We start from the raw sequence: 18,362 nt of genomic DNA, 5'->3' as shown, positions 1-18,362 counted from the left end.
ATTTGGGGAGTGCCCAAGCCGCGATTAATACATGATGTGCCTTGTGTTATGATGAATGATTATTTGGCACGATTAACAAATGATTTGCTCTCCATTCACCAACAGGTTCGAGAAGCGCTCCCTGATAACTCTACTGGAGAGGGACACGATCTTCGTCCTGGGGATCGTGTGATGATCCGTTCGTTTGAAAGAGCAAGCAGTCTGGAGCCCAGGTGGAAGGGCCCCGAGCAGGTCCTTCTGGCAACCCGCACCGCAGTACGAGTGACCAACAGGAAGCGGTGGGTGCATTCGACTCACTGTCGCCGAGTCTCTCCGGATCTGGTGACTCCTGCTGTGCTTACTGATTATAAAGAGATCTTGGAGAAAGAAAAGAGCCCAGCTGTGACGTCGGCCGAAGTAGAGGGAGCCTTCCCGGACCAAGCTGCTGCTGGGAGAGAGCGCTACAATCTACGACCGCGATAAAGAAGATTTTTCCCTTTTTGAACTGGTTGGTAACCGCTCCAGGTTTGTGAAACGGAAACCGGGAATTCCAAGGGGGGGGGATCAGTTCTGCCAGAGTAGCGACACCCGTCTTGGCCCGGAGAAGAAAACAACGGCTACCTCGGAGTTCAGCACCGCATTTTTCTCTTTTTTTTTCAGGTATACACGTACGTGTATCAGAGACTATTTGTGAGAAACTGTGAACGATTTGTTTTCTTTGAGACTTTGTACAAAACTTTTTTGAACTATGGCATCGATGGCATCGCGAGATAAGAAAATACTGGGTACCTTTCTTTTTGTTTTTACGATTGTGGTGATAGCTGTTATTGCCTGGGTAGTCGAACTTGTGGTGCCTGTACGTGAACATTTGCTGCCGACTACCCCGACACCGCCCGAACATTTTCACTTTACCTTGCCTTTTCATGAAGAACGCCACCGTCAAACGTATTTAAATAACAGCTTCATTCAGATTCTTCACCACACACATAATATGACCAATACCTCTAATTGCTGGGTGTGTGGAATGTTGCCTGGGCACCAGAAGAGAGGGGGCACCCCACTTATTCCACTCCCGTTTTCGCATAATGGGTCTTGCAATGCCTGGTACACCCTCCTCTTTACCTTGAGATGGCCAACAAAAGGGGGGGTGCTTTTCCGCCTAAATAAAGAATGTCCCCATGACAAGGATGGGTTTCCACGGGCTGAGGGTACACGTTTTGAATGGGAAGAGTATAAGCCCGACAATGTGTCTGCTCCACGAATATACAGCAATCAGAGAAATGTGAATGTATCAAGTGCTCATGTTATAAATGTCATTGCTACAAAAGCTGATTTATGTATCCGAAATAAGGGCACGATTGCAGTGGGGAGAAGTGAATGTAATGTTACTCTCACGTTCGATAGCCCGAATGGCATTTCATTCGTTGCATCCAGAAACACCTACTTCATCTGTGGAACGAAGGGGTACCATCAGCTTCCAGTGGGGTGGTTGGGCACATGTTATGTATCGTTTGTGCTACCTCCTGTATTCATTGCCCCACCGATGTATCACAATGACTATACTCTGTACCATGACTTTGTTTTGAACAGGGTTAAGCGAACTGTTGCACTAGAGGACATTGATCAAACGGACACTGCGTTGCAACAATATGTGGATTTCAATCTGGGACTGTTCTCCTTTGTGGGGGCCGCACTGAACAGTCGGAAGATCAGACGCCTGACACGTGTTGTTGAGGCTGTTGCAAATGACACTGCTATTGCCCTGGGGAATATTACCGAAGAACTGCAGATTTCCAGAATTGTCACCCTCCAAAACCGGATGGTGCTGGATGTTGTTTTGGCTGACCGTGGGGGGGCATGTAGGATCATTGGAAGCAGCTGTTGCGTTTACGTGCCTGATAATTCTCCATCTGTGTATGATGCGATTTCAAAGCTGCATAAAATAGCTGCCGAAATACAACCGGACAATGGAACTTGGACACTTTCTGGATGGTTCTGGTCCATGATTGCAACTTGGGGCTGGAAACTGTTGACAATTTTCTGTATACTTGTGGGAGCAATGTTTTTTATCTGCTTGTGTATCCAATGTGGTCCTGCATTATGTTCAATGTGCCTATCGGCCTGTTTGCCATCGAGACGAGCTCTTGTTCACGATAAAATGATGCTGCATAAGGAGGTGACACAAATTATGTTAATTGACATCGAGGACGAACATCCAGACTATGTTCATTATGAGGTAGATTCAGCTAAACGCTAAAAGGGTCGTCTGTCGTAATTGGCCCGTCCGTGTTGGCGATTAGCTGAACCTACACGTTGTCCTCCTTAACTTGGCTGTATATGATAAACGCCATTTTGAATACTGTGGCGGCCATCTTAGATCATGAGCGGCATCGTGGCCGACGTGCCCTTTAGTCCTTTGTCCATTCCACTGACCACTCACATCTGCCCAGCAACAGGATATTTTTAGTACTGGTCAAGCCACCTATGCGCAGTTCTCACTGACCCGTATACCTTCAGGAATGTGCCGCTAACTGACCAGCGGGTTTGAAACCCTCCAATGAGCTGGCAGTATTCCAAAACATGACCATGTATGTCTCTAAAACTGCGTCCTAAACTTGTGCCGCCTATCTTTTATTGCCCCAAAATTGTATATAAACGGGGTCACACCGGTGTTCGGTGTGATACCTCTTGCAATACCGAAGGGTGCTGTTTGAGTGTACCACCACCCCATGGGGTCTTAATAAACTTGTTCTTTGCCTTTTACAGCTTCCGTGCCAACAGTTCTTTTGTGTATGGGGGTAATCTCTGGAGTGTGTAGGCCTTGGGAACCCCGAAATACTTCACCCATGGGTCATTGGCAAGCTATGGTGTGTTGCACGCCTTAAACTGTTACTTCTATGGTGACTGACGCGGGTGACCAATGCGAAAGACGCATTGGACACCTAGAGTAGGAGCCGTGCATGCACGCCTTGCACGCACGCCTTGCACAATGTCTTTAATGGGGACTGACGCGGGTGGGCGGAACTGCACGCACGCCTTGCACACATGCCTTGCACAATGTCTTCAATGGGGACTGATGCGGGTGGACGGTGCTGCACGCACGCCTTGCTCGCACACCTTGCACAATGTCTTCAATGGGGACTGACGTGGGTGGACGGAGCTGCACGCATGCCTTGCACGCACGCCTTGCACAATGTCTTCAATGGGGACTGACCCGGGTGGACAGAGCTGCACGCATGCCGTGCACGCACGCCATGCACAATGTCTTCAATGGGGATTGACATGGGCGGACTGAGCTGCACGCATGCCGTGCACGCACGCCTTGCACAATGTCTTCAATGGGGACTGACCCGGGTGGACAGAGCTGCACGCATGCCGTGCACGCACGCCTTGCACAATGTCTTCAATGGGGACTGACACGGGTAGACGGAGCCGCACATACGCCTTGCACGCACGCCTTGCACAATTTCTTCAATGGGGACTGACGCGGGTGGACGGAGCCGCACACACGCCTTGCACGCACGCCTTACACAATGTCTTCAATGGGGACTGACGCGGGTGGGCGGAGCTGCACGCACGCCTTGCACAATGTCTTCAATAGGAACTGACGCGGATTTGAGCCTGGTACGAATCGGTTTCTTGAAAATCTGTTGGCTGCCTGCAACAATGTTTCAGACTCGTCATTGAAATGCTTTTGAATATTTCAAACTAAGCGGAAGGCATGTACAAGGCGTGCAATGGATTGGCCAGATTGATAGGATGCAAACGTGTTGGACCTATCGCTTGTGACACATGGGACTGAATCTGCCTCTGCAGGACAGATATAAGTCTGTCTGTTCCCTGGGAGCTCACTTGCCTGCACTACATGCTCAAGATTGACATCTCTGCTACCACTACTGCTGCTGTCTCTCCATCCTCTGGCTCCAAGAATGGCACGTACTGTGGAGAGGGCCCCAGCCTTCACAGAGGAGGAGAACAAGGCCCTGCTGGACAGCCTCCTTCCACAGTACAGCAAGCTATATGGGACAGCAGGGGAGCAGGTGAGTGGCACTCCTCATCCCTTATTCATTGTGTATGCTGTCTGACTGGCACCAATGAAATTGTGTTCAATAGTGTCTAGCATGCTCACTGAGTAGTTTATACCCTCAAGGTGTGTAGGTCTCTGTAGTGGACAGGTACTGTGCATGAAAAGTGCATTTTCACATGGTTGTAATACTCAGGCAATGTTTCCGTGTTGAAAATTGAGGACAACTGTCAATCACCATATCTGCACTACCTGTGTCCATCATATACCCTTGCGAGAAAGACATGTATATCCAACTGTGTGATGCACAAACATGTGGCATGTGTGGTGAAGGACTTTTTCTATCCTTGTCATCCTCACAGATTGATGCCCACCAGAAGCAGGAGATCTGGCTGACCATTGCCCGGGCTGATCGTTCTGTGGGGGGCCACAGATACCGCATCCGCAACTGCCAGAAGAGATGGCAGGACCTTCGTGGCTGGACCCCGGAGGATTGCCAGAGTCCAGCTGAAGCTGTCGCCTCCTCGCAGAAGGGGCAGACGACAGACACTGACCCTCCACATGCTCAGGATTCTGGCGGTGGTCTTCCTGGACCTGGATGGGCAGTTAAAGGCCAGACAGCAGCAAGGAGGGGGTAAGTGCATGCTTTCTCTGTGTCCAATGTCTCACATGCTGTTTGCACTCCATCATCCTGGTTATACTTCCACAGATCTCCTGTCTGCTTGTACAGGAGTCATGTGCCAAAATTAGGTCATGTCCCATCCTCATCTTATACACAGGTGTGCCCCTTTCAGTCTGTGACTTGTGTAACTTGGGTCGTGTGTCCCTGCTGTTGTACAAACTTAACGTTGTGAACAGCATCTGCTACCGGTGCATTGTTTTGTCCTCATGAGTGAGGCAAATGATTTCCATGTGTCTGCACATTGCCAGAAAAAAAGACATGTACACTGTGTGGGCAATTGATATGTGTTCCAAATGATGTTTTGGCACACCATATGTGCCAGGGGCATTTGACACACAGCCATGTAGCAGCAACGACAATTAAGGGGCATGAGAAGAATGTACATCATGTGTTTTACACATGCATGGACACATGCCTGGTTTCCAGGGTAATCCCATGTTGCACATGTTCCTGGACAGGTATGCCTACTCCGGACATGAAGTACACTCTGTCCTTCTACTCTTGTGTGTCAGCTGAATATTAGTGCATTGTGAAGTGTGCTATATGGTGTCTGCACCGGTGTCATTGTGAGGTGGCCTAGCCTCTTACACTCCTGTGGTGTTGGCCATTTTGGTTTGTGCAGGTAGCTGAGGTGTGGCCAATGGATCATCACAATGGGTTCATGTATAGGTGTGGAATCACTCGACAGTGCATAATGTTGTATGGTACATCACAGTGCAGGCAGGCTCAATTCATTCTCATCATGCTGTGATGTCATCATGCTTACAGATTGGTGCTTGCAGTCAGTCATCTGTTGCATTTGTATTACGTGTGATCATCAGATGCCTGAAGATGTGGTTAGCATTGGGTGTACCTGTGCACTTGACATCTGCAGGGCTTGCATTCTCAAACATGTTAATGGTTGTGACACAGTGCATAGTGTTTAATTTTGGATGCACTGCCCCTGAGACTGAAGCCAGTGCTGGCTGCTTAGCCATACTGGGCCGTAGCATGGTATCCCACTTGCTGATGTGTATCCAGCAGTGATGTCAGTTGTACAGCATGGACTCTATTGTGGTATTGACCATCAAGACATGGGCACCTCATGGTGTCTTGTGAATGAAGCATATCCATTTCACTGACAATGATTTTGGCCATCCTTTCTCATTACACATATACTGAGTCAGTGGCAGGAGATGACATGTGTTAGTCCTGGCAGATTTCAATCACGATGCCTGCAGTTCTGAGATGTGTCTATGTGGTGCTTGTGCACACATATGAGAAGTGCCATAAAACATGTCCCAGACAGATGGGTCCAAGGCGGGGCAGATATGTGGGGCATGGTTGACTGGCAGACTGACAGGTGTCATTTTCAAAAAATGTCTACACTTTTAGCAATATCTGGCACTTGATGCCAAGGCATACTCTGTGATGTGTTGTACTGACTGTGATTTGTCAGGTGAAACAGGTGACTGATGTGGATCTGTTTATCCCGATTGATTGCAGATACATCTACAGCTACTGGAGGAGACAGCTCCACAGACCAAGAGGAGCCGCAGAGCCAGACTGGGTCAGCTTCAGAGGATTTTGAGGGACTCAGTGGCACAGAGGGTGAGGGGAGCCACACAGAGGAGACCTCAGCTACAACCTCCTCTGCTGAGGAACACAGCATCTCCAGTGAGGACACCCTTGTGGAGGCGGGTGTCAGCAGACCCCAGACAACACCTACCGAGTCTGTCCCTGCCACCACCACCATCTTCACCCTCCCATCTGCTGCCATCCCAGATGTCCGTGGAGGCCCCCGTGTAAGGGAACGTGTCTCCTTTGGTCCAGGCACCACACCCCCTGCCTCTGCCTCCTCTGCTGCCCTGAGTGTGGAGTCTGTGGACTTACTGAAGCAGCTCCATGTAGGGCAGACAGCGATGCTGAGTGTCCTCCATTCCCTTACCACTCTGTTGACTCAACTGGTGTCCTTCATGGAGGGCATCTCATCCAACATGTCTGCCCTACATCGGACCATTCTGTCCATGGCCTCCACACAGACGGCAGCAGTGTCCCTCCTCCAACAGTCCCTCAACCCCCTCCTACCTCTGCAACACCCACAGTCCCCACTACCCTACCTGCCCAAAGCACAAACACACACCAGCATCAACACGCACCACAACAGACCTAGGCAGCACACAATCACGCAAGTCAACATCAAAATCCACAGGCACGCACATCCCAGGGACTGATAGCACACACACAGGGGATGGGTCACAGACGCACAAACAGACATCCGCGAGCACACCAGAGACCTCAGATGCCTCTCCCTCCAAAAGCACTTCCCCTGCCTCACCTGCAACCCCCCCTTCCAAGCAGCTCTTCCTCTGTGACCTTGGCCTCTTCCCCATCGATCCATCTGCTCAGATGCACAAGGGGAAGAGGAAGTCACCACGCACAGGAGGGAGTTCCCCTGCCACACAGACACCCTCCCCCATGCACCCAGGCACTGATGCCCCCATCCGCAAGACCCCCGGAGCAGGAAGAGCAAGACCCCCCCAATCCCGCCACTCAAACTCACAGTTTCTGCCCTGCAGGCCCCAGGCCACCACTCCACAAGTCCCCCCACCACACCCTGCCCCTGGTTCCCCCACACACCGATACTGTATACCCAAAATGCTTAGGCCATCCCCTCCTACCAGATACACTACCACCCCCACCTCACATGCTCAGCCTGTTCCTGCCACTGATGTGGGGACCGTGTCCCCCCCTCTGTCCTGCCTACCTCACCAGAACCCCATGACACTCCCTTGGAGTTTTGCACTGCAGTGGAGACCCCGTCCCAACCATCTGACCTGCCCACTCTAGTGCTGGCGGTAACAACCCTTTCTGACTTGGGCCCTGCATTGGTGTCAGCACACACCCCATTGGACTTGGGCCCTGCCGTGGTGACGGCGCCCACTGTATCAGACACCTTCACTGCAGTTGTCAGTGACACTCCTGCACCCACCAGCCCTCCCCAGCCCCATTCTGATGTCCCCTGATCCTGTTACTGTGCTGCCTGGCTTGCCCCTGTGTACGCCTCTCCAAGGGGAGGTAACCCCTGCCCGTAGCAGTGCAGGCAAGCAATGGTTGACGACTTGTAACATCTCACCCTGTGAGGACTCCAGAAATGGACTGGCCATTGGCCTTTTGACATTGTGGTCCGAACGGTTTCAAAGAGTTATGTCCCCAATAAAGTCAATTGTTGCTATCCAGTGTTGTTGCATCAAATGTACATGATGTTGATGATGAGTTTCATGGACTTGCTGCAGTACAGGTGTTACAAAGGTATAACAGAATGATTTTTTGATGGTATGTATTCCATGTGGTCCATGAAATCTGTGTACTTTTCAGATATGTATCCATGACATCCTCAGCTGCAATTTCAGGGTGTGATGCTGGCTACATATTGTGGGCAGGATTTTCTCTTTGGGGTTGCTACTTCGCATCTTTTGCATACACTGTTGCACATAGGTTGTGCTTACATTTGGGCACATGGAAAGATTCCCTGATTTGGACAATTTCCACTGGACAGGCATGTTAGTGCATCCATGTTACACAAGTCATCTGTGTCATCAGTCCAACTTAATCTACATGTGTATTGCATATGTGCAGATGACTGAGGGAAGACTCCCGTACACAAGCTTCTGTGACCACAGCTTTTCTTGAGTTGTAATAGTTGGATCACTGGGCAAGTGTTGTGCTGGCATGACAGAAGCCTGCAGAGACAAAGTTTGGCACAGCTGACCTTCCCCAGGAGTGCAGTCCCCTCATGGCAATGTGTCATTCCAGGACATTGCCTGGGCACATGGTGTGTGTTGTGTGAGCATGTCTGTGTGTGTTCACTTCAAGTTTTTAGATGCAGCCTGTGTTCCAGACAGATGTACCTGTTTTGTGGACTTGCTGACTTGGCCTGTGTTCATCTAACTTCTTTGCCCTGCCTTTTCTGGGATGTAGGTGCATGACAAACTACTGGTAATTAGGCTGTCATCCCTGGCTGTTTCAGTAGTAAATTCCAGGGATGTTGTCCCACGCACGTGGGACACATTCTGGATTACCATTGGCAATTATGTGTTACCAACATCATGTTGTTTTCCCTATGTGGCATCTGTCAGTGACAGGCTCAATTGTATGTGTGTGTGACTACTCCCTATCATCAGGGTCATTGCGGCTATGTTGGAAGGTGTCGACATTTGTGCGTTGTGGCTCTCCTTTGGTTCAACATTGGTGTAGGTGTGTGGCAGGGTTCCGAACGAATTGTGTAGTTTTCACGTAATGCAGATGTGCCGCATGCTGTGCAGTGTGGCAGACCTTCACAAGTGTTATTGTCAGCCCATGTGCGAGGATTTGTGGGTACCTTGGGTCCCCCCACCACCCCTGGGATTGTCATGTGTGCATGAGCAATATCACCAGTCCCTGTGTGCATAGCTGATGCACATTGTTGCAGATCAAGGTATGTGGTGTTGATGGTGGCCAAATGGGAGTTGTTTCATGTCTAGGCCCAAAACTACTTGTTGCCCATTGTTTGCAGGCCATGGCCAGTGATTTGTGTATATGGAGGTGTGATGTGAGTTTGTGTCCTGGACACATGACCCAGGACACACATCTGACTGTGCTACGCAGTATGGGGAAAACCAAGCTTTATCATAACAGTGGGATTGGCGTACAGGCTAATGTCAACACAAATTAGGGTACTAGAGGGTAGTGCTGTGGTGAGTCTGTCTCTGGCTGTGTTGGTTGCTGTTCCACCCACCTTGTGTCACATGAATCCTTTGTGATCCCGCTTACCTGACAATGCCTGCTTGCCCCCCAAAGGTGTGCCCAGTCAAAGATTTACTTTTCTATGGCACTGTGAACACATGTGAACACATGTGTCTCATTGTAGTTCAGCCCACTGTCATGCATTGTGCACTAGCCTGGGGACACTGTGACACACACACATGTTGTGTATGATATGCAGTGTGTGGCTGCCTGTCTGTGTTTGTGCATCTGCGCCTCTGCATTGGTGTGGCTTTAGCGTTCCAATGGGGGGATGTTGTTTGTGTCCCTAATGTCCATGCATCTTGTAGGTCATCATCCTGCACATTGATCATGTTTTGTATGTCCCATTGCTGCCATGGTATGTGACTTTGTCACCTAACATCGACAGTCTCCACAGGATTCCGCAGTTTGTGTGTCTGTTTGTAGAGATATGTGTGTATGCATCATGTTGCTCACTTTTTCACATAGTCTAATTGTACACTGTTGACATTGTCAGGGGTCATGGCCAATGCTTGTCTGCACATGGCAGAGGAAGTTCTTGTGATACATAGCATTCATTGCCTCTCATATTTATGTTTGTAAGTGACACAACCACCACATTGCCACTACATTGGTTGTGGTGTCGGGTCCAGTAGTCACAAATGCTGGTCTGGTGATGCTGCTATTGTTATGTCCACACTCACCTTTTGGTCACTGTAGTGATGGGGGTTTTAAACCCCTTTACCACAATGATCCAACAATGCTGGTTTTTTGGACTCCACACTCACCTTTTGCTGACTGTAGTGATGTGGGGTTTAGACCCCATAACCACAATGACCCTAGAAATCGTGTTTTTGTAACCCCACAACAACCTTTTGGGCAGACATGTGATGTGAGCCACATTGTCTGTTCACTGTCGGGATCTGTGTTGTGTCCATTTTGCACACACAAACATATGATCTTGCCAAGATGATAGGGGGATGGTTTGCTTGGTCAACCTATGAGTGGGGAGGGTAGTGGTGCAGGGCATACAGCCCTGTATGAGTTGTGGGTAGTGGTGCAGGGCATCCAGCCCTGTATGAGTGGGGAGGGTAGTGGTGAAGGACATCCAGCCCCCTATGAGTGGGGAGGGTAGTGGTGCAGGGTATCCAGCCCCCTATGAGTGGGGAGGGTAGTGATACAGGACATCCAGCCCGCTATGAGTGTGGAGGGTAGTGGTGCAGGACATCCAGCCCCCTATGAGTGGGGAGGGTAGTGGTGCAGGACATAGAGCCCTGTGTGAGCTGTGGGTAGTGGTGCAGGGCAACCAGCCCCCAAGAGTGGGGAGGGTATTATTTATTTATTTATTTAAAACATTTGTATAGCGCATCTGTCACCTAGCAGGTATCCTGGCGCTGGGAAAGTTGCTCCTAAGGTGGAAAGTGATGGGAAACTGAGAACGGTTTGCCAGAGAAGTAGTTAAGGGAAAAGCCAGGTTTTAATCCGCTTTCTGAATGGAAGGAGTTGCGATGTTTGGCGGATGTCGACAGGCAAACTATTCCAAAGTTTTGCGGCTGCCACTCTGAAGGATCTTCCCCCTGTCCTGACTTTGTTGAATCTTGGTACAGTGACAAGGCAGGCTGAGGCTGAGCGGAGAGTTCTGGTAGGGGTATAGCAGGTGAACATGGTTTGCAGGGATCTAGGCCTGACTCCGTGTAGTGCTTTAAAAACAAGACAGAGTGTTTTGAAAGCTACTCGCTGCTTCAGAGGGAGCCAGTGCAGCTCGGCTAAAGCTGCTGTGGCCGAGGATCTCCTGGTCCAGCCAAGGGCTAGTTTGGCGGCGGCCGTCTGGACTCTTTGGAGTCGGTCTAACAGTACAGCTGGGGACTCGAGCAGCAATGCGTTGCAATAGTCAAGGCGACTAAGAATGGTACACCTGACTATTAACGCTCGGGCCTGTGCGGGAAGAAGTGGCATGATCTTGCGTAAAGAACGCAGTAAGGCCGAGCAGGGGGACACTGTTTTCGTGACCTGCGTTTCCATGCTAAGCTTGTTGTCCATCATGATACCTAGGTTGCGGACAGTGGTGACCGGCTGTGGTTTTTCCGGGCTTCCGGGGGCCAAAATTCGGTAGGGAACAGGCGAGGAATCCGGCTTCCAGCGCAAAACAGGACCTCGGTTTTGGAGGAGTTGAATTGCAGGGAGTTTTTATGCAGCCAACCAGCTGTGTCTCTCAGGCAGTCGTGAAACGATTCTAGAGGGATCGATTCTTCCCCCTCCCAGGAGAGGATGAGCTGGGTGTCATCTGCGTAGTTAATAGCTTTTAGCCTATGGGATTTAATTAATGTGACTAAAGGTTTAAGGTAAACGTTAAAAAGGATGGGGCTGATGGACGAGCCTTGAGGCACCCCATGGGGCACTGGGGAGAAGGCGGATTGGAAAGGGGGGAGGGATACAGCCTGCTTCCTATCTCGCAGGTAGGACTGGAACCAAAGCAGGGCGGTGCCATCAACCCCTGCCTCCCTTAGTCTCTGTAGCAGGATCACGTGATTGACCGTATCGAATGCGGCAGACAGGTCCAGTAAGATCAAAGCTACTGCTTGGCCCCTGTCTGCACGCATACGAAGTTCATCCATGGCCGTGAGGACAGCTGTTTCGGTGCCATGGGCTGGACGAAAACCAAATTGGATGTCGTCCAGAATGTGATTCTGCTCCAGATGTTTCGAGAGACAAGAGCTCACCCAGCGCTCGGCAACTTTCGCCGGGAAAGGTAGGAGAGAGATAGGCCGATAGTTTGATAAACACTCAGGATTCAGTGAGGGTTTCTTCAACAACGGGGTGATAAGTGCTTGCTTCCAAGGAGACGGGACAAATCCGCAACGCAGGGATTGGTTACAAATCCTGCAGAGGGTGCAGAAGAGTTCTGTTCCAAAAGCTTTTCCAGGTTTTTGGGGGCAAAGGGTCGAGGGGGGAACCCGAAGTGATCCCGTGTGCCAGTCTATCGAAATCCGCTTCCAAGATAGGGGGAAATACCCGCAAACATTCCCTAGGTGGGTGCCCTGGGCTCACCGGATCAAGGTCAGTAGTGGCGGCCCCGGGGCCGTTGAGACTATCCAGTGAGGGGGAGGTATTCAGGTTGTGGATAATGGTCTCAATTTTATCCTTGAAAAACAGTGCGAGATTATCGCAGAGTGTTTGTGTAGGAGGGATTGGTTTTTTGGCACAGTCAGGGTGGACGAGGTTGTTAAGAATCTGGAAGATGGTTTTGGAGCTATTAGCGGCATTAACTATAGTGGAGCAGAAGTAGGTAGATTTACTTTTAACAATTGCCGATTTGTATTCCAGGAGTTTATTTTTCCAAAGTGATTTATTTGTGTCGGAGTAGCCTTGCCTCCATTTCCTCTCAGCCTGTTTACAGGCTAATTTGAGGACTTTCAAAGAGTCGTTAAACCAGGAGGCTGATGCTCTGCCCTTAGGTTTACATCTTTTTAAGGGAACCAGGGAGTCGGTAGTTGAGGATATCCTCGTACAAAAGGCCTTGTAATTGTCCTCAACCGGATTAGCGGGGGAAAAGCTATCTTCCACGCAAAACACGGCACCGGTGGAACTCAGTTTTTCCAGAGCTTTCCAGTCTCTGTACATAAATTCTGAGGAGATGCTGTGTGCCAGCATTCTGGCCCCTATACAGGTAATATGAAATTTGAGAAGGGCATGATGAGTCCAGCCCATAGGCAGGATGTCGTTCAGGTGTACTAACTGAGGGGTAGAGAAGATGAGGTCGAGTCGATGACCTGCTTTATGAGTGGGTTCCTTAACCAGTTGATGGAGTCCCACGCTTTCGCAAGAGAGCAAAAGATTATGCAGTCCAGTATCCAGACTACCGTTCGGCCAGAGGTTGAAGTCACCTAAGATGATTAATTTGTTGTGGGAGGTTGCCATGTTTGTGAAGGTGGTGAGTAGCGATTGTTGTTGTTGGGAGGTAAAGGTCCCAGGAGGGCGGTAACAGATAATTGCCGTAAAAGTGGCTCCAGTGTGACAGTTTATGGAGAGGCCGAGGAGCTCGGTCCCAGCGACCGGATCCAAGTCTATGATGTTGACGAGCCAAGAGGCTCTGTACATAATACCTACTCCACCACCGCGGCCTTTGGGTCTAGGAAGGTGCAAGATTTTAAAGTCCTGAGGACAGGCCCAGTCTAGTTCAATGTCACAGTCGGCGTGGGTCCACGTCTCGGTTAGAAAGAGAACGTCTAAGTGATGGGTGTCAATAAGTAGTTGAATTTCATTAGCGTGCTTTGGCAGTGATCTGACGTTAAGAAGACCTCCCAGGAGCAGACCCCTACTGGCGAAGTCATGCAGTGGAGAGGCGGTGTCAGTAAAAGTAAGCTGACCTTCGTGCGCATACTCTCTCAGATTGAGCAAGGTCTCACGAGTATAAAGCGGGGGCCTCGTGGGGATCTAAGCAGAGTGGTCCGCGCTAGTCGCGTCCTTGTCGCGGACGAGCGCAGACGAGCTTGCTTTAAGCGCGCCTTCGGCGCGCCATCGGCGCACCCGCTGCGCTCGTCCGCTGCGCTTCCAGCCAAGACTCATGATTTATGGTAGATGCTCTGGGCGTTGGAGGGGGGGTGGCCAACCGAGGTGGGCGTGTCTCGTGGCTCCCTCGAGCAGGAAATGACGGCATAAGCGAGTGTTTTGGCCAGAACAGCGTTCAATCTGCTGCTCGGCGACAATTTAGGTAGGTGCCAGGGGTCAGTGCAAGGGTTTTTTAAAAACACAGTATCTCAGTTTTAAAAAGTGGAAGAATTACGAAATCACAGCTCCCTGCTTTCCGCCTCAGGAGGTTCTCAGTCTTACAATGCGGCGCTAGTATTCAGCGCGCACTATTTGTACCTGTGAGGTGGGGCCTGGCCAACCGAGGTGGGCGTGTCTCGTGGCTCCCTCGAGCAGGAAATGGCGGCAGAAGCGAGCGTTTTGGCCGGAACAGCGTTCAATCTGCTTTTCGGCGACAATTTAGGTAGGTGCCAGGGGTCAGTGCAAGGGTTTTTAAAAACACAGTATCTCAGTTTTAAAAAGTGGAAGAATTACGAGATCACAGCTCCCGGCTTTCCGCCTCAGGAGGTTCTCAGTCTCGGTCTCAGGGTAGTGGTGCAGGGCATACAGCCCTGTATCAGTTATGGGTAGTGGTGCGGGGCATCCAGCCCACTATGAGTAGCGAGGGTAGTGGTGCAGGACATCTAGCTAACCTATGAGTGGGGAGGGTAGTGGTGCAGTACATACAGCCCTGTATGAGTTGTGGGTAGTGATACAGGGCATCCAGCCCCCTATGAGAGGGGAGGGTAGTGGTGCATGGCATACAGCCCCCTATGATTGTGGTTGGTAGTGGTGTGGTGACTGCTGGTAGTGAGGACCATGCTACCCCTTTGGTTTTGCTGTTGCTGGTGGAAAGGATGTCACCCCCTATGTGTGTGTAGTATTTTGCGTGTTCGTGACGTTAATTTGTGGGGGTGTCTGGCTGACCGTCTGCATTGTGCGTGTCTGTTCCTGATCCGGTCATAGAAGTACAGTACTGGGATGACCTGCGCGATGGGATTCATCGTTGGTTCGTCTCGTACTTGCTGCTCGTTGCTCCGTCTCGTACACATTGAGAATTGGTCCGTCTCGTAGCTGTGGATCATGTTGTGGTGTGAATCGGACCTGATATGCAGCTCTCCCTGATGCTGTGACGTGCTGCTAGTGGCGACCCGTGTGGCGCGTAGGATTTGCGCATCGTACTTGTCTGGCTGGAAACTGCTGTGGGAACTGCTTCTGGGCGACTCGAATTGGCGCTCCGAGGTACAGCTGGTACGGGAAATGCTGTTGGAATCGCAGCCTACGTGTCGGTCTGAATTGTGTCAGTTATGCGCGTCGTACTTCATCGCCTGGACGGATTGGCTCCCGGGACGAGTCGGTCGCAAGGTGAGGCTACAGACAGCTCTCGGAGGGCTGTCCGACCCGGATAGGAGTCGACCCCTTAGTAGGAAACTTATATATGCAAAGACCTCCCCATAGAAAATAAAGGAGAGGTGAAGGTTGAGATTTCTACTTGTAGGTTTGTGAATTGTATTTTGTAGAAATTAGTACTATAGTAATACTGTTGTACTATTTTATGTACTACAAAATGTAATTTGTGAATCCTGTCTCAGCTTTTCAGAAAAAAACCTACATGCAAGCAAGATACATTTTAAATCTCATTCAAACACATTGCATGAACCTAAATAATATCTCTAAAATATGAATATCATAATAGTTCCAACAACTGTAAGAGAAAATGTCAAAGTTTCAAACTCTGATCTTCTCCAAAAGACACAAAATCATAGTGATCATAATGAAAAGGTGTTTGCCTGAAAGACAGGATAAACCACAATAGTCCAGGGAAAATACTAACCTGATTATAACATGTTCCTGCCTTCAGATCCTTCACTACATCAAGAATGTGCGCTTGCGAAGAGAAGGTGCTGAAACATTCTTTGATAGTTCTGGCAACCCCCCAGCACGGTACGACATTGTAAACTGGCAGCAGGATCCAGATGGTACCATCAGGCATCTAAAGGTGGGAAGCTACGACTCCAGTGCACCTCAAGGGAAGATTCTGTATGTCAATGTCAGTTCTATTCATTGGTCTGCAGGTAGCACCCAGGTATGACATTCCAACTTTCAGCAAGGAGCATCAGTTGTGAGTCTCTCACTCAGTACAAACTGTGTAAAAGGACAAGCATTTGAAGGGACCAAGAAACATTATTGAGGCTACAGTGGTACTTACAAGTTTAGCAATGATGCTGAAATATTCATTATAACATCATCACAAACTAAACCACTACTAGACTTGAGACAAGAATTGTGCACAAGACAAAAGAAAAAGTGCAAATCAACTGTAGTGAACAATAACGTTTCAGAGCCTTCAAGAAATCTTGCAATATCAACAGAACTGTGCAGATATTGTGAGAGTGCAGAACATGATTTGAGGTGCAGGTAGAGACCTTATATTGAAGGTATCATGTGGAGTTACAGGTAGCATTAAGGATCTTGGCTATGGTTCTAGATGTAATGTACTGTCCCTGGAAGCAGCATATAGGCTACTTAAGAACACGTCTTTGTGGCCTTAACCAAAAGCAAAATTTAGAACCTAAAAATGATGTTGAAACACTGGTGGCTAACACTTTGTGGAACAATTCTAAACCTAATTTATGGGGAAAAAGTGTTAAGAATTAAAGGTGTAGCATTTGCTGATGGTTGCAATTACTTTACTATTTTTACATGTTGATAATATTTCTTTAATGATAAACTCTTCTTCTTCTGGCTAGTGAACAATCTTTACTATCATGTTATGTATTCCACCAGACTATTGCTTCCAGCATATCGTGTTACCTTAACCTCTTGCGTGCCCCGCCCTTTCCCCGCCCTGTGCCGGGCTTTCTATTAGCGGGCGGAGTTCATGACGAGATGGTCTCGTCATGGGCACAGTGCAACCGCGGCCCATGACGAGACCATCTCGTCATGGGCACTGAAGGGGTTAATATTGTGAGAAAAATATCAAGCAGCACGGTATCCACAAGTGAAAAATACATCGGAAGTATAGGTTTTTGTGATGAGCCCTGATCAAGCAACAGCCACAGTCTCTTGCAGGTTGAACCACAAAAAGAACATAAATTAACTTGTGCTTAACCCTGGGTAGCTTGGCACAAAAAGCAGTCAGGCTTAACTTAGAGGCCATATGTAAAGTATTCATGCAGCACACAAACAGCAACAAAGTGAACAACACAAGAAAATTCCCAAACCAATTTGGAAAAATTGATTACATTTTACTAAATTATTTAAAACCAACACAACTAAATTCCAATATGTAGAATCAGAGATATTGATTTTTAAAGTTTTAAGTGAAAATAGCACCAAAAAGCACAAAGTGCCAACAAGGGATATCTGGTTGTGCTGGACTGTGACAAAGGCAAAAGTTCAGGCCGACCACGATGGAACGTGGACCGGCCACAAGGACTAGGCTTGGCCCGCTCAGCAAAAGTACCTTAGTCCTGGATGTGTCAGTGTCGAGGGTCCTATCAATGGCGAGGATGGGAGGTGCAGACCAGGCAATGTGTTGGTGCCAGTCCATGCAGAGGTGGCAATGCACTGGTCCCGATCCACGCAGCAGTAGCGGTATATTGGCCCCAATGAGCAAAGTGCTGTGATTTGGAGGTTCATCATTGTGTATTAGACTGCCTTCGACGTGGATGCGAGGGCCTGTCCCTGGGAAGAGCGTTGCACAGTGGTGGGTCAATAGGCGATGTGTCAGTGTCGATCCATACAGTAGTGGCAATGCGTTGGTGTCAATTCACGCAGCAGAGGCGAATGCCCTGGTTCTGATCAGTGCAGTGGCAGTGATGCATTGATTCTGTTGCAGAAAATACCATAGCCCCCTTCAAAGGGCCCAGGAAAGGGGTGGCACCCCTTGGCAGGGTAGACTCACAGATGGCAGAGTCTAGATGCAAACGCAGGGCGGTTGGAAGTATTTCATGTCCCTTAGACTTCAGATCAGGAGGCCAGCCAACTAGCACTTGCAGGGCTTAGGTGTCCCTGGATGGGCCATCACTGGAAGGATGGGAGGGTAGAGCTGTGCACATCCCTATATACACTTGATTAAACTGTGTCCTACCTCTACAAAATGGCTGCATACCCCCTTTACTTAGTCCAAAGCCAGGACAGGGGAGGAAGGAAACCTGTGCACTTTGAAGGGAAACCTCTAGTAGCTTCTCACACTTCAAGGGAGGTACCTGGTATAAATATTGGACCTCACAAACCCACCTTTCAGTATACTTCTGGACCTGTGGAGACCGTGGCATGAGGAAGGGCTGTTGCACTGCTTTAAGGACTGCCACGCTGCTGGACTACTGCCTTGCTGGACTACTGCCTTGCAGGACTCCTTCCATG

The 18,362-nt window shown here is 49.5% G+C and overlaps 1 protein-coding gene across 1 annotated transcript in view; it reads left to right on the top strand.

Moving 5' to 3' along the window:
- The window catches only part of LOC146782762 (vomeronasal type-2 receptor 26-like), a 106,173-nt gene that overhangs the window by 72,085 nt on the left and 15,726 nt on the right, over positions 1 to 18,362 (top strand). Inside the window, exon 3 of the mRNA XM_085637236.1 lies at positions 15,856 to 16,080. Within this exon, the coding sequence (XP_085493362.1) occupies positions 15,856 to 16,080 (225 nt within the window). The remainder of the gene's footprint in view (positions 1 to 15,855; positions 16,081 to 18,362) is intronic.

Source organism: Triturus cristatus, chromosome 12 (genome assembly GCF_964204655.1).
Source record: "Triturus cristatus chromosome 12, aTriCri1.1, whole genome shotgun sequence".
NCBI classification, from domain to species: Eukaryota; Metazoa; Chordata; class Amphibia; order Caudata; family Salamandridae; genus Triturus; species Triturus cristatus.
The sequence above is the reverse complement of the archived record's forward strand: the minus strand, read 5'-3'. Positions and strand labels throughout refer to the sequence as shown.